At 36.9% G+C, this 17488-nt stretch overlaps 1 protein-coding gene across 2 annotated transcripts; it reads right to left on the minus strand.

The window, feature by feature from the left end:
* On the minus strand, positions 1–17441 carry LOC121417022 (microfibrillar-associated protein 1-like). 2 transcript variants are annotated; one of them, XM_041610573.1, is made up of 11 exons: positions 17344–17441; positions 12639–12890; positions 9665–9716; positions 8914–9084; positions 8230–8572; positions 6900–7030; positions 5867–5975; positions 4648–4817; positions 3505–3664; positions 1183–1272; positions 1–356 (listed from the first exon to the last, which is right to left on the minus strand). In XM_041610573.1, exons 2-11 carry the CDS (start codon positions 12718–12720, stop codon positions 165–167), a joined length of 1500 nt encoding a protein of 499 aa, XP_041466507.1. In that variant the 5' UTR covers positions 12721–12890; positions 17344–17441; the 3' UTR covers positions 1–164. The 2 variants fall into 2 exon arrangements, with proteins under 2 accessions (XP_041466507.1, XP_041466508.1); XM_041610574.1 differs by lacking the exon at positions 17344–17441 and adding an exon at positions 15052–15069.
* Positions 17442–17488: the final 47 nt, after the last annotated feature.

Raw genomic sequence — 17488 nt, forward strand, 5'->3', positions numbered from 1 at the left:
CATTGGAGCCATTCTTGATTTCTTTGTGGTGGTGGGAAGGTTTCTCAAAGGTTTGCTTCATGCCCTTGTAATAGTGGTCTGAAACATTCTTGAGGAAACTTACCACTGTAAAGTAAATGTATTTTTCAGCTGTAACGACAGCCATTCTTCTAGAGTGGCCAATCTCATTGCATCGGAGCCTTTCTTGATTTCCTTGCGGTAGGTTTCTCGAAGGTTTGCTTCATGCCTCCGGCGACAGAGGTCTGGAACTTCCTGGAGAGGGCCGTTTCGTTGGTCCACGGTGAGTCCATGGAGGTGGTGTCTTGATCAACAAGATGGGTGTACTTGGTGCGACCAGACCGTCCAAAGTTCTTGACCTGAAGAGCAAGAGACAAAATATTTGTACCAGTAGGTTAAGAAAATGGAAATTTATTAAAGTCAATGGGGCATTAGCTTTCATAGGAAATGGATTGTCTTTTGCTGACCCCTGACTTTGTGAAATAATATTGGAAATACTCAGTAGCAAAGATATCTTTTGGGGAAAGCAAACTCAGAGTGCCAACAAGATATTGTCAGCCAAGTCTTGGGCAAGTGTCGGGGTGACAGAAAGTGAGATGATGACTTTACCATAACTTATTTTCTAGTGGCATTGCATAATGTCTGCTCGTCACAAATCCTGATCTACGAGGGCTCTACCATGTGTAAATTATATCAAAAGCGGACACCCTACTGACGTTGGTAAAGTCCTTTGGATCATCAAAATTTGGTATGGTTTCTCGCTGTCTTTGGTACAGTTTGATGTATCTTATTAGAAATATTGCAATGCGTCATTTTCTGCTTGGCTCATTTTCATTTCCTCCTGCTTTTCTTTCTTCTTTTGCTTCTACAAATTTTCATTCTTTCCTTTTTTCATTATCACCCTTTTTGTCCTCTTTCCTTACTTTCTCATTTTTGCCTAATCTCCCCATCCTTCTCCTTTCACTTCTTTTATTCTAATGCTTCTTTCCCTCCTGATCCCCTTCTGTTCCTTCTCATACTTTTTTTTCTTCTTTTTCTTCTTCCATTTCTTTTTAACAAATATATCAATTTGTATACATAACATAATGATACAAAGTTAAATCTATAGGATACTCCTTAAGTAACAAAAGCTTTCAAAATGTTTTATTTAACTTCAAGACAAGTTGGGGTCAAAAGTTATTTTACCTGCATGACTTTAGGCAAGACAGTCTTATCAAAGTGATCTTCCAGTGTGGCTCCTGAAACATCTCTTTTAAGAACTTCCTTCTCATCGTCCTGTAAGGAAACGTCAAAGAAAACAATTTAGATCTTAACTAATGTAGTCTCAGCAAACAATATTTTCATAAGAAATTCTTCAAAATCAACGTCAATCGTCACCAAATCATCATATATCTACATCTGGCCCATTTATATATATAAACTACTCAGTCAAATCTACAAAGAAATGATCATGCCTGTCGACTGCGACGAAAATCGGCAGGCATGTCACCTGCAAAGTAATATCCAAAATTGGAAAGGGAACTAGACCAAAATTTCTCAAATTTATTTTAATTATAAACTAAATGGTTGTTCCCATTCCCAAGTCACAACCACCGAATATTAAAGAACTTCGACCTATATCTCTTACGTGTCAATTTGCTAAAATTGCAGAATCATTCATTACAAAATGGTTACTGGAAGATATTTCTAAATATATTGACATTCATCAATACGGAAACAGACAAGGTCTGTCAACTACCTATTATTTGGTAAAATTATTGCATTGTGTATTGGACAACTGTGAAAAATCTAAATCAGTATCCACCATAGTTTCCACAGACTTTTCCAAAGCCTTTGATAGACTTGACCATAATACTCAATTCGAAAATTAATTGGATATAACGTAAGACCTTGCATAATTGAGTGGATTGTTAGTTTTTTAGAAAATTGTTGACAATCTGTTAGATATCAGGGCGTATTGTCTTCGTATATTACAAATCATGCTGGAGTGCCGCAAGAAACAAAATTAGGCCCGATATTATTTTTCATCATGTTTAATGATGCGTGTCAGAATGATTCTTTACCGCACTTTAAATATTTTGACGATCTTACTATAGTTGAGAATCGTTCAATAGAAACTCCTCCTGTGTTACAATGTCATCTAAATGCACTCATTACCTGGTCATCTAACAATCATATGAAACTAAATCCGAATAAATGCAATGTAATCAGAGTTACTTTTTCTAAAAATCCACCATTACCTAATCTTTTGCATTTTGGTGACACTTCTCTGCAATATTCAGAAACTGTTAAAATACTTGGTGTTTATATTCAGTCAAACTTAAAATGGGATAAACAAATTTCAGATATTATAAAAAGGTGTAACAGAAAATTGTATATGTTCAGACTTGTCAAACAATATAAACTCCCTATGTCAGACCTTGTTCAAATTTACATTGGATATATTCATCCAATTTTTGAGTATTGTGTACCGGTTTTTAATGGAGCACTAACTGCTAAACAGGTTAAAGACTTAGAAAAAATGCAAAAAAGAGTTTGCAAAATAATTCTTGGCTCAGATTTTATAGACTATGAAAATGCATTAACAAAATTTGGATTAGAATGTCTTGAAAAAAGACAAAAAAGACTGTGTTTGGAGTTTGCTAAATCTCTTTAAAAAAACCCTCACTGTAATAACTGGCTACCAAAAAGGAAAAATGTCTTAGTCTCATTAAGGAGTGGTCCAAACCTTGCTCAGTTAAAATTCAAAACAGATCGCTTTAGAAAAAGTGCAATACCATATTTCATTGACTTACTAAATTCTAAATAATTTTTTCTTTCATATTTTGAAATCAACTAAATCAACTCAAATGTTTGCCATTGTTTTAGTCTCCATTTCAATCCAATTGATATTTGAATTTTTAATTGTCTAATATTCCTCACTTTTTAATATTGTATTTCCTTTTTCATTCTATTTTATTATATTTAATGAATTTTTATGTACACTTGCTCTTTGAAATTTATTTATTATCTTTGTACATCGTAAATTGTAAATGTTTGCTTTTATCCGTGACTTGTGAATGTTTTATTGTAAACATGTTAATTTCAGCCTTCTGGCTTTGTAACATGTATTGTTTTTTATATGAAGTAAACCATGATTGAATTGAATTGAATTATGCTTATCAATGCATAAAAATCTGAATTCAGGTGTTAATCTATAAATAAAGCTACAAAACTACTAAATAGACTATGGACACTCTTTTTAGGATCATTATCAAATGTTCATTAATGAATGCCAGTAATACCATTTTTTTCTTATTATTTTATATTTCATGTTTTTAGCATCAATTTAAAAACATGTAACAGGGCATTGTAAATTTGTTTTGAAAAGATGGCTAAACCCCCAAAACAAACAAACTAATGAGACATCGCAACACAGTCATCTTGCATTAAAGATTTTTTGCTAAAAATGTTGAGGGGGGGGGGTTAAACAAGCCTCCTCCCAGGCTGGATATGTTTAAAACTCACCAGATAGAAAGCTCCACGGTGATAATACTTCTGTAAGAACTTGTATCTTCCTTTACTCTGTTTGTTGGTTATCTGTTTGGGATTCACCCTTAGTTCTTCTCTTCTCTCTTCCTCCGTCATGTTTCTCAATCTCTCCGTCTCGAGTCTGTCCTTCTCAATCCTGGAATCACATAATAAAAAGAAGATAAGTTTTACCCTAATTGGGCTATTTTGGAGGAAGGGGCTAGGTCACTGTTTTCTGGCTAATACCTAGAATACCTAGTTCCCACTTTCATGATTCGCACAATGATTAAAAATGTCCTCTTAATCGTAGCACAATCGTAGTGATCATATCAGGTCATATCAGATTGTATCAGTTCATATCAGAGCAGTTGTGGCAATCATACTGATCGTAGAAAAATTTTGAATGGTCCAAAAATTTTTGCAGTTACAAAAGGCCAATCGTGGCTTTTGTAGAGGATCACATGGCAGTGGGAACAAGGCATAAGATTTTTTTTTCATTAACTCCTAATATCATAAATTACAGAGTAAAATGATGAATTGAATACTTGCTACTCGCTCTTTAACATGAATAATGTAAATTCATATGTAAGAAATATTTTAATATTAAACACCCAAATTCAATTTTGTTTGGCAGATGTCATCTTCATGATCTTCTTGACTTATGCATCAAGTGTTTGAAAACATTCTCACCTATTTCATTTCTTTTCACTAAAATTGAGAGGATTTTAAACTGGCGAGTGACTGCCAGAGGCCTGTGCAGGTGGGTGTTTCATAAAGCTGTTCGAAGATACAAATGACTTCACGCACGAATGGTGATCCTTTCTTGTGTTATGTGATGTCAATATGTAAACGATTTAGGACCTAAGAACATATTGCAGTCCCTCGTAAAGTTGTGCGTAACTTTACGAACAGCTTTATGAAACACCGACCTGGTTCTATTGCACTCTACCAATGATGACATGCAACTGTAGAACAAGACACATACATATACCAGGGACTATTTACATAAAGCATAGGAATTTATCTTAGTACTGATTCTACAATTAATTGCATTGATTATTGTGTACGATCAATTGTAAAAATCAAACCAACGATCAATGACTAATGTTATTGTGACGAGGCCCAAGAAACTCTACTCACTGTTCACGTTCGTCCCTGTCCCGTTTGATCCTGCGGAGTTCGCGAACCTTCCAAGCCTCGTACTCGACTTCATCGTTCTCGTCGTCGGTGTTTACCGTCAAGAGGTTGGGCTCGTTGGAACCAACGTCCTCCTCCGCTTGCTGGATCTGCCTTGCATCTAACTCCACCATCTACAATGACAATGACAAAAATTAATTATAATCATATCAATAATGGTGATAATGAGGATGAGGACGATGATTATGATGATTATGACATCGTCATTACTATGATGATGATGGTGATGATGGTAACGATGATGACAAGAATAATACTGACAACAGCAGCATCAACAGCAACAATAATAATAATAATAATAAAGATAATATTAATAATAATAATCATACTACTACTACTTCTACTACTATTACTACTACTTCTACTACTATTACTACAAGTACTACGACTACTACTAGTACTACTACTAATACTACTTCTACTGGAGCGTTGTGGCCCAGTGGATAAGTCTTCTGACTTTGAAACAGAGGGTCGTGGGTTCGAATCCCAGCCATGGCGTAATTTCCTTCAGCAAGAAATTTATCCACATTGTGCTGCACTAGACCCAGGTGAGGTGAATGGGTACCCGGCAGGATTAATTCCTTGAATGCATGAGCGCTGAGAGGCAGCTCGAGCTAAAGCCGGGGTAATAATAATAATAACGCGCCTCGGAATAGAATATTTCTAGATAGATGGCGCTATATAAATGCCTATTATTATTATTATTATTACTGCTACTGCTACTGCTACTACTACTACTACTACTACTACTACCACTACTACTACCACTACTTCTACTACTACTACTACTACTACTACTACTACTACTACTACTACTACTACTACTACTACTACTACCACCACCACCACCACCACCACTACCACACCACTACTACTACTACTACTACTACTACTACTACTACTACTATTACTTATAATAAAAATAATAGAGAACCAAACAAATTGATGACATCACACATGAGCTCGGTGGGAGTCGGTACAATGTCTGATATATGACCACACAAATTCCTAATAAGCCCCATTGAAGTCAATGTATTATTGGCCTGGTTTCTACGCAGGGTAGATGCCTACTTGTACCGGGTAAATGACGTTGAATTCACATAAACGCTGATGCCAGAGTTTTTGGATTGGATTGATAAACGTTTGAAAGAATGACACTTACTCTTATCGTTTCTCTTTTCCTTTCCTCGGCCTTGCGCTTGGCATCTTGTTCTAGTTCCTGCTCTTTCATGGCAGCTATTTCCTTTTCTTGAATGGTGACACGATCTTTCCTGAAAACAATAAAATTACAAAATCGTGATAGAATGGTAAAGTAGCTCATAAACATATGATTTTATGTGAATTTGCGGCCAAGTGTCCTTTGGCAAGGTGTTAATCCACATTTTGCCACTCTCCACCCAGCTGCTAAAAGGGTACCAGGTAGGATGTGAAAGTCATTGTAGCTTGTCCAGTACTGTGTGTGCCTCACCGGTGACTGACTGGAATACTCCCCAGGGAGTGGAGGATGTGCATACATTGTGTGCGGGAATGACTGATTGAATCAGATGATTGTGGTAATAATATATCTGTGAAGCGCTTAGGTACATAAAATGCATGTCTTCGATGCATTGTACCCGACTGAAAGCCCTCGGGGTAAGTTAGGGTTGATTTAGACCATGGTTTATGTCTAAATATTCTGAAATTATGGGAAGCCAAAATATGACAAAAAAATGCTCACATGGTATTTTTTTGTTTGCCGTGCTCTTTTTATGGTGAAGACAACTATATTATTCATCCTTCCAGACAAAGAAGGGTGAATCGAAAGTGAAATGAGCTGATACATTGAAACACTTTTATGTATGTCACTATTGGCTGTCAATAGTTACACTATAACTTTAGACCAGGGCCCTGTCTCACTAATAGTTATGGTTGATCCAATCGACCTCAAATCCATCAGTGTCATATTTTTTTTCTAAAGGGAATTTGCATGATGTCCTATGTAAACAAAGAGTAGCACCTTCACTTTTCAAGAAAGCAATGAATGTATGGATAAACAACATCTAGAGAATATTTTGAACATGCATTTTAGGTGTTGACGTTCCAGGATTTCCATAGTTGTAATTGATCGGATCAATCGCAGCTCTCTGTAAGACGGGGCACAGAGTTTAGATCAAACCTGACTTCAGAATACGTGCTATTGAATTGAAATCACTTACTTGGCAACAAATACCGGTTTTAACCTTGGTCCATCCTCTTCTTCCGAGTCTGTATACTCCTCATATTCTGACGATTCCTCTTCTTCTGAATCTACTTTCTCCTTCTTGATCTCATCGTCCACCCCAAGCACCTAAAAGGGTCAAAGTTGAAAGGTTATGGCCTGAATTCACAGAGGTGGTTTTTAAAACCATCGGTTGAACCCTTGGTTGATGCAGATTTCCTGTATAAATTACTATTATTTACCATGTATATCAAATAAATGTCCAATGCTGATGCGCTTCTGTCATGTTGCGCCAAATTGACGCCTGGTGCTGTGTTTATTTATAAGTCCATTGTTTTTAATTAATCAGTCCACTCTTCAAACAGTGGATTCATGAATAAAATAGCGTGGATAGCCACGGCAACAGGCATCAATTTGGCGCAATATGACAAAAGCGCTCATCAGCATTAGACATTTCTTAATATACGCGGTAAATAATAGTAATTTATACAGGAAATCTGCATAAACCATGGGTTCAACCGATGGTTTTAAAAACCACTTTTGTGAATTTGGGCCTATGAGTTAACAAATCTTTAAAGGAAGTTTAAAGTTAATACAACCAGCAGCTTTGCATAGCACCATCTCATATTTGGCCTGGTTCCAATCCATAATGCATCATTCTGAACAATGTATACAGTCCCGCTTCAATGATAGCACAGTAATTCATTACTCAATGCATTCATACCAGAATAATCATTAGTTAATAATTATGCTACCAATTACCTAAACAAGTACTTCTCCTCTCAAAACAATATTCCAATTTCTCTCTACATATGAAATTATAGGCTAATTCATTCTCTGTATCATTAAAAGTAATCTCGAATGGTATCTTCCAGACTAATTATGAATAACACACAGTCCATATAAGACAAAACTCATTGTTGGTCTGCAGGGAAAAAATTACATGAGGCTTGGAGCGAAAAGAACACTGTGATGTCGAGATGAACTCTTAGAAATTCTGGTTTGATTTGATGCACATTCCACACAATACTTACATCTTGAACAAATTAAGAACAAAATGAAAGTAATTACATTCACTGTTTAACAAAGTTATTAAATTGAGTAGCGTGAAATACAAAGAACGTATTAAAAAGCATAGCTTGTATTCATAAGTTCCCAGAAGAAAATTATTCTAAACTCCTAAAGCATCAAAATGAATAGATATTTAAAAGAAAACAATGATTTACTTTAATTTCAAAGCTTATCCTATAGCAAATCAGGTAGTAGGTCATGCAAAGTGGCCCCTGAAAAAAAATGCATGTTGGTCAGTGACTACCCCTTAATCCTACCTCCTCTTCTTCCTGGACACGTTGTCTAGCTCGAGCCCTCATCGCCGCTCTCCTCCTCTCGATCTCCTCCTCATCGAGTTCCTCCTCGTCAGAAGAACTCTCCTCCACCTCCATCCGATACACCTTGCTGGGTGCTGCTTCTCGGCGGTCCACTTCCCGGAAGCTTCTCGAATACACCTCAGTTTCTCTTTCCGCGACAATTTCATCGTCGGAGCTCTCCTCACGCCGCTCGTGTAGCCTGCGACCACGGTCCCGGCTTCGATGACTGAGATCGTTCTCTTCTTCCTCCTCATTGACTTCGTCAAGAATCTCTGGACCGTGGATATGCCTGTGACGTGCAATCCTACACAGATTGAGCAATATAGTTAGTTATCGGTTCCAGACTCCTAGAGCAACACAGCTTTCATAAGATCAAAACTAAGCTTCCTCTGCTCATTAAATTTGCAACAATCGTGAATTTCCTATTCATTATATTTTGAACATGAAATTATGAAGGGATACATGTATTGAAGAGTTGCGAATTTGAATTTTTAGACAGTGATTTTTTTATCATGTTGCCAATTTAAAGTGTGTAATGATTATCTCAAATTACTTGGCTTTTATCTGGAACGGCACCTCATACAGTTTCTGGAATGGTATCAATTTTTAAAGTACTCTTTCATCTTTCCAACCATATGCACTAACCTCTCATCTTCTTCGTCATCGCTATCATCTTCCTGCCTGACGCGTAACCTTCTGATTCTCGCGTCTTCAGCATCGAGCCTTGACGACTGATAATGTTGTTTGCGTCTCCCAATGAAGGGTCCCTCGGCCTCCTCATCCTCATCACTACTAAACTGAGGTGCAAAGTCAGGTCTGGAAATAAAAAATTGAATTAAAAAGAGGTAATTAATCCACTGACTACCGAGTTCTGTGATCTCCAAAGGCATTGCACATGGCCCATATGGTACCAGTATGATATAGGTTAAACAAAAATTGAATAAAAAGAGGTAATTAATCCACTGACTACTTATTACTGACTACTGAGTTCTGTGATCTCCAAAGGCATTGCACATTGTCAACATGGTACCAGTGTGGTCCAGCGGTTAGAGCAATGGACTCATAATTGCAAGGTTGTGAGTTTGAATCCCCACTCTGTCATTGTCTCCATCTTGATAAAAAGGCCCGAGAGTAATATCTGTCGTCTATAAGGTTAGCCATTATGACTTATTAACCTAGACATAAAATGTTTCCTAGGTAATTTGCTATATACCAGCTTGGCGTTTACCAGCAAAACGCTGCCCTGCCAAGTGCCTATGGGAGATACCATAAACAGAAACAGAACAGAAACAGTATGCGATAGGTTTAACAACTTGGTATTTCTAAAGATCATCATTACTTTGACAGAACTCATATGATATAGAACTCCCCCCCACAAAAAATAACTCTTGCTTACCTTTTACCAGGCACATATCTCTTGACTTTTACCTTCTGCATACTAATTTGACCTGAATAATAAAAAAAATGAAAAAAAAAATGTTGAAGATAAATTCCAGTTTTGGTAACGATCTCAAAATGACTTCTGACAGAATCTAATAAAATGACCACCCAAGTGTCTGTTTGTATGAATAAAAAATATGTGCCAAAGGATTCTGGAAGAAATTGTGTAATTGCTGAGAAATAAGCAAAATAAGCGCGGATTCGATCACTTCCGTCGGGTCTTTATTCCAGCAATAATAATACACTGTCCCACGTGTGCCTATCTGTGTTGGTGATCTTCAGTGTGAACATTTTTCAGCGTGGATTTCAAGATTTCACAAAGTTAAAGGTAAATGCTAGTTTTGGTAACGATATCAAAATGAGTTCGTACAGAATCCAATGAAATGACCACTAAAGTGTCTGTTTGTATAAATAAAACGCATGTGCCAAAGGATTCTGGAAGAAATTGTGTAATTGCTGAGAAATCAGCAAATAAGCACGGGATTCGGGTAGGGCGTCGGCCCGACGCCCTAAGCAATAATTATACATTGTCCCACGTGCGCTTATCTGTGTTGGGGATTTTCGGTGTGAATATTTTTCAGCGTAGATTTCAAGATTTCACAAAGTCCACTTAATGTAACTGTACCAGATCTAGATCCTCGATGATATACTGGCAATTAAGCCTTGTTTTACAGACTTTCTCATGAAATCAGTGTTAACTGCAACTACTGGAATTTCTCTTTAAGTTTATGTAACTGTGCCAGATCTAGATCCTCGATGATATTCTGACAATTAAGCCTGGTTTTACAGACTTTCTCATGAAATCAGTGTTTACTGCAACTACTGGCATTTCTCTTTAATCATGATACTAGTTTGTTTAGTCAGAGTGAAAATCATGCTCAAGTGCAACCCATACTATGAAACATGGTACGACCGTTGTGACAATAAGTTAATTACATGTACCCATGGAGCTGCCAAGTTGTATTTTGCATTTTCAGTATTCTGATCCCCCAAAATCAGTATTTTGACCAAAAAATCCGTATTTTTACCATGAGATAAATATGCATGCATAATGGCAAAGTTCGATCACTTCTTAGTCTTACATTATTTTGCGCCCCACACCGTCGCACACGAGACCGAAAGCTTCAGTCTAGATTTTGGTTGTTCCGCTGAACTGCGTTGGCTGACTCACCAATACATAGACTGAAGAATTTGGAGGCCCGTAAGTACAGTCAACGTATTAGCACTAGCAGTAACGTTAGATCGAACATTCGACGGTAACCTGGGTTTTTTCCGATCGTTTTTTGCACATAAAATCATAAAATATCACATTATGAAAAAGAAATTGCATCCATATTTACGAAAAAATATATGAAATTCAGAAATATCGTACCTTAGACCGCAGTTACGGCTAATCCGTTACAAATTATGATCGACTCGGAAACATCGTCATCTTCGATCCTTCCGTCGGTCAACGTAAGTTGCCATCTTGGATGACGTCATCATCCTTACAGACGTATTTACCAGTCGCAAAATATCGCGATTTGAGCCGCTGCTTTGCGCTTGTAAACTACGTGCGTGCGCTCGGAACTTGTCACCCGCATTGATTCGCCAGGATATCGAAAATTCTAATCGGAAAGCCTTGATGAAAGCATAACTCATTGAACGTAGAGGGCAGCAACACACGGAATACCTTTTCTTCTCTAATTTGTTATTTCCCGTATTTTATCATGAAAAAGCGTACTGCCGTATTTTAAATTGATTTCCGTATGAAATACGGAAAAATCGTACTACTTGGCAGCTCTGTGTACCACATGCACCCCGTCTTTGTCAGTTGCCTGCAAATATTTATTCAGACTTAAATCTTTTAGTGCCTTTGTCTCATTCTGATATGGTTGAATTTAGAGGGAAAAAATAGGCCGTTACATTAAAGGACAAGTCCACCCCAACAAAAACTTGATTTGAATAAAAAAAGAAAAAATTCAACAAGCATTAACACTGAAAATTTCATCAAAATCAGATGTAAAATAAGAAAGTTATGGCATTTTAAAATTTTGCTTATTTTCAACAAAATAGTTGTATGAACGAGCCAGTTACATCCAAATGAGAGAGTTGATGACATCACTCACTCACTATTTCTTTTGTATTTTATTATATGAAATATGAAATATTTTTATTTTCTCATCATTGTCATGAGAAATGAAGCTTCATTCCTCCCTGAACACGTGGAATTCCATTATTTGAACATTTTGTGCTTCAGGCAAGGAGGTCCTAATCGTCAAATTCGTAAAAATTAAAATATTGTATAATTCAAACAATAAAAAACAAAAGAAATAGTGAGTGACATCATCGACTCTCTCATTTAGATATAACTGGCTCGTTCATATAACTATTTTGTTGAAAATAAGCGAAACTTTGAAATGTCATAACTTTCTTATTTTACATCCGATTTTGATGAAATTTTCAGCATTGTGCTTGTCTGATTTTTTTCTATTGATTCAAATCAACATTTTTCTGAGGTGGACATGACCTTTATTTAAGTATAGCAATTGATCTTAGGGCTAATTCTACAATTAATTGTACTGATTATTGTGTATGATCAATTGTAAAAATCAACCCAACAATCAATCACTAAGCTTCATGCAACCTGCCAAGGGCCCCCCTGTCTTACATAGAGTTACATGTACAATTGATCCGATCAACCTCACGTATATCGAAATCCATCAATGTCATAATTTTTTTCTTGAGGAAATTTGCACAATGCCCTTTGAAAACAAAGAGAAGCACACTGAATCGTCAAGAGAACAGTGAATGCATGAATATACATCAGATCTAGAAAATATTATTAAAAAACAACAACAAACAAGCTAGATGTTGACGTCACTGGCTTTCCATAGATGTGGTTGCTTGGATCAAATGCAATACTTTGTAAGACGGGGCCCAGAACTTACCTTTGTCATTTTTTACGGGTATAGCACCTGCTGTGCTCTGGATAGGAACCCTCTCCACCCCTTTGCTCCCTCGACTAGTCATGCTGGCTCTTCAGGTGTGGTACGTTACTTCACAAGAGGACGGAGTTCACCGGGGGATCAGGTCAAAGGTCAGCCGGGAGTGATGGAAGGGAGATTGGAGCTGACTCTGTGGTGAACAGGCTTGTCTGAAGGTTAGTTTCCAGAAACTGACTCTTGGCCTGGAGAGTAAATCTGGGTAAAAATTGAGAAAGGTTAAAAATCAGATTGCTGAAATGGTCTTTTTATCTTATTTTCAGGCTGCAATGAAAGTCAATGGGCACTAGGGCTGTTATCGATATCGTCTTTATCGATAGTCATGTCGATAATTACTTGTTTTTACCACTTAGCGATATCGATAATGGCTTGGTCACATTTGTTCTACGGCGGCCGTACGGCTATATTTGGTTTGAATAAAAATGAATAAAACGACTGTTTTCGACTCGCCGTACGGCCGCCATAGAACAAATGTGACCAAGGTATTAGAGAGTTCATAGCAAAAGGTATATAAAGCATATTTTAACTCGTTAGCTCCTCAAAACAATTTTAAAACACTCCAAATTGACTTCTATTTTGTTTTATTTTCTTTTCCGCCAATGTCAGAATAATGCGTCATTCATATTTCTTGTTGGAGAACGGGGGGTCCATTACAAAAGATAGATGCTCATTAACACCTCAAAACACTTTAAACACAACAATTGTCCATAGACTGTGTACAATGGATAAATCCTCTCCACACAGCGATTTGAAGATCGCTGATTGGTCAATCGTGCAGATCACGTCATGACCACGTGGTCCACAAAATAATTCCTTCGGCTGCGTGCAGAAGTATCGATAGCGATAACGATATCCTGTTACGTTGTGTACGCGGGAAATGGTCTTGGTTCATGATCGGAACGCTCCAATATCGACAAAAATTATCAAAACTCTGCAATTTCATGCATATTCACGCGACGCTCCGAAACCCAGAAGCCAATTGACTTTGTGCATGTTGCGATAGACTCTACAATTCCAACGAACACGATGCCATATAGACACTCATTCGTAAGAGCAAGAAGTAATCGAAAATCGCTTAACTCTGCGGTATCGGTGAGAAAATAGATCCTCCGAAAATACCTTTCATAATTCATATAAAATATAGGAAAGTGAAATTCTAGGTCGATTTTGGTACGAGGTGATAGAGAATTGCACACTTGTTTTGGTGGAATATTGTGTGGGGAAATGGAAGGCTTGTACTGCGCATGCTTACTATATTTTCATTCATAAATCGGCTCCCGGCAGTTGCTGGATGACGTCATGCAATAAGCAAAAATGTACACAACCGCTAGCGTTCATGCTCCGCTATCCTTTGTACACAATTGTTCACTGTGTTAAAACATGTCAAGACATAAGACAAAACCTAAATTTTGAGATAAACAACAACTTTACATTCCAATATTTTTGACGATACCAAAACAGCATTAGGTCTATGGTACTGTAAGGGCACTAGTATTTAACCCGTTTGGAGAGTTTCCTCAAATATATAGAAATATAGAATTTTCCTGAATTTCAGACCCGACTTATTTTGAAGAGCAAATGCTGGTTATTCTTTTTCCGTTTTTGTTTTCTTCAATCAGTCGACTGCGTGCACGGGCGATCAAATTATACGGCGATGGTTTTTGACACTAGTATTCAATCCATCGGCACTTGTATTCAATCTAGCGATGAAAGATGGCCCTGTCTCTCGAGATTTCTGCCCTTGTCCCATCCGACTATGGACTAGACCATTTGAGAGGAGACCAAACAGGGAATTAATCAAAGCCAGAGTCTTGCATAGATCTAGATCTAATTTAGCAATCTAAACCCTTCCGAGATTTGCTATAGTATTCTCACTAGGTTGAATACTATGCCATTCAGTACAAAAGGCCATCGCGGCATAATCTGATCATCCGCGCATACAGTCGACAGATTTATAAAGAATATACCGACAACAGATTACCCTGGAAATAAAATTAAGATAAATTCCCTATTTCTAAATATTTTCGGGAATATGTCAAAATCTTTTAATTATGCCGGGTTGAATACTAGTGCCCATACGGGAAATTGAAATTTATGGATTGGCAATGAAACTGGACTTTGGCCAACACCAAATCGGCTAGACCAAAAGCTTCAGTCTCTGTATTTTGGTTGTTCCACTGAACTACATTGGCTCCACTCACCATACATAGACTGAAGAGCTTGGGGGCCCGTGGCTACAGACAATGTATAGTGAACTAGCGTTTTATAGATTGTGATTTAAAACTGTTTTTTGAGCGAAATTTACAGTTTCATGGTTTCCATTATCAGGGAAATATAAATAACTTAAGTAATTGCATACCTTGGACCGGAGTTATTGAAAAAAATCCACTGGACGATTGAGAAATCTGTCATCTAAGACATTTTCACCTGACCTGACGGTTTTTCTTGCAAGTTGCCATCTTGAATGACGTCAATATCATTAAAGGAGAATGAAACCATTGGATCAAGATAGCTTGTGTGAAAACAGAAAAATCAAAGAAACAGATCAACAAAAGTTTTAGAAAAATCGGACAAATAATGACAAAGTTATGAGCATTTGAATATTGCGATCACTAATGCTATGGAGATAGCAAATTGGCAATGCGACAAAGATGTGTGATGTCACTTGTGAACAACTCTCACCATTACTTTAATATATATTTCACTTGAATTGCCTCTTTTATCACATCTATCCATAGATCATGTGTTCTTTCTACATGAGGGCATTGATTACTGAATTTTGTATTTATTGTACTGGTGTTTAATTAGCATTTCCTTTTGAAGGATTTGTGGCAAATTATGATTAATATATTCACTACTTTCAACGGACCCAACATTGTCATCATATCAACAATTTTAAGTCTACGAGGTCTAATACATGTATCATTTTAAATTTGTATCTTTTTTTTTATGTATATATATGTGAACCATTTGTAAACACATTTTTTTTCAGCCATTGGCTGCCAATGTGTATTGTTTTTTCGAATAAATAAACTATGAATATAATTTTTTTAGAATACATCAGGGATGGAGAGTTTGTATCATCAAAGAAAAAGCAAAAAGAGACATTTTGAGGGTATTTTATAGTCCACCAAAGGGAAAGTTGTTCATCAGTGACATCACACATCTTTGTCGCATTGCCAATGGGGGTATCTCCATAGCATTAGTGATTGCAATATTCAAATGCTCATAACTTTCTCATTATTTGTCCGATTTTTCTCAAACTTTCTTTAGTCTTATTCTTTGATTTTTCTGTTTCTACACAAGCCTATTTGTTCCAAAGGTTTCATTCCCCTTTAACTTTATAAATGTCTCGATATATTGCGACTATAACTGGTATCGTTTGTCTTTGTGTAGTGTATCGTATCGTATTATTGTATTCGTATATTGCCTTGTAGGTGTGCTGGTGGAATGCAATATCAATATCACATTCATAAATTGTTGTCGCCCTCTCCGTTCGTTTGTAAATATTTCATAGTTTGGCTGCCATTTTGATCTATTTTCCTGTGTCCTACCCAACTAAACATCGGTAAAGTATACTTTTCATGCATTTTCATCTATATCGTTTAAAGTATTTTCATAATGAATAATCATGCATTCATAGTTTGTAGTTTATCTTTAAATTCAATGTGTAAAATTACACCAAACTGTGGACTGTGGATTGACAAAAGTGAGGGTGTGATAAATGCGAGCCCACACGGACACTTTAACGTCGGTGAATGGGGATTAGATCTACAGTAAAATGTCAGAAATCGTTGAATAAATCCCCAGAAACGACGGTTATTCTTGTCCTACGAATCGGCAGGTTTCCAACACGGTTATTTACACGCATAACCAGTAGAGGCGCACGGCCAATATGGGAGACTCTCTCCAATAAGGGAGACAATCTCCCATATTGGAGACTTGCTTTGCAAAAGAACAAAAGAAACACCAACAAAAGCATGATTTTTTCCACCCAAACTTTTGTCCCACTAAGGTCAGAAGCCCATTTGTTTTGTGTGTGGATGACAACAAAAATCCTTATAAAAACAAAAGTAGACGGTGGATTTTTAAAGGGGGAACCTTTTAAAGTAGACGGTGAAAAGGGGTAACAAGGTAATCCTTTTTAAGCAAATGTAAACAAAGAAAATTGGTCTCCAAAACTGGAAACTGTCTCTGAAATTGGATACCAAAATTCTTTATGAAAGTCTCTGATATCATATTGGAGATAATCTCTCTCATGGGAGACAGTCTCCAATATTCATGATATTGGCCGTGCGCCTCTACTGATATTGATAACCATGGGCATGGCATGTGAAAAATCCTGGCGAGAACACTTGGACTGGAGTCTAGACAAGGCCTAACATTAGACTACATTTGTAGCATGTGATGTGTTTTTTAATAAAATCTCCACTGTCCACACACACACATAATAAATATCACACACGCTTCTTTAGTTCACGCAACACAATTCCGACCCATTTCACTTCAGTCCCATCCAAAACAAAAAATGCTGGCGAGCTTTGCTCGATATCTAATAAACATAAAACACGTTAAAACATAACAGATCAGTAATATTTTATCACTTGAAATCAACTGAAGATAATGGAGTTCATAACAAAGAATAACTTACAAATCACAAATAATTAGATTTGGACATCGTTTCCTTGGATTGAAGCATTTTCTATTGGTGTTTTCTACGCAAAATCGTTCGCGACACATAGATAACGATTAACGTAGATGGCGCTCGTAAACTAGTGGCGAAAATAAAAAGAGTG

This window comes from Lytechinus variegatus, chromosome 6, assembly GCF_018143015.1.
Source record: "Lytechinus variegatus isolate NC3 chromosome 6, Lvar_3.0, whole genome shotgun sequence".
In the NCBI taxonomy this organism is placed as follows: domain Eukaryota; kingdom Metazoa; phylum Echinodermata; class Echinoidea; order Temnopleuroida; family Toxopneustidae; genus Lytechinus; species Lytechinus variegatus.

Coding starts and splice junctions, on each gene's coding strand:
- LOC121417022 (XM_041610573.1), bottom strand. CDS start 12,720: ATGACTAGTCGAGGGAGCAAAGGGGTGGAGAGGGTTCCTATCCAGAGC. Junction 4,818..5,866: donor GGAAAAGAGAAACGATAAGA/GTAAGTGTCATT, acceptor TTGTCATTGTAG/ATGGTGGAGTTAGATGCAAG. Junction 357..1,182: donor TCTTGCCTAAAGTCATGCAG/GTAAAATAACTT, acceptor CTTGCTCTTCAG/GTCAAGAACTTTGGACGGTC.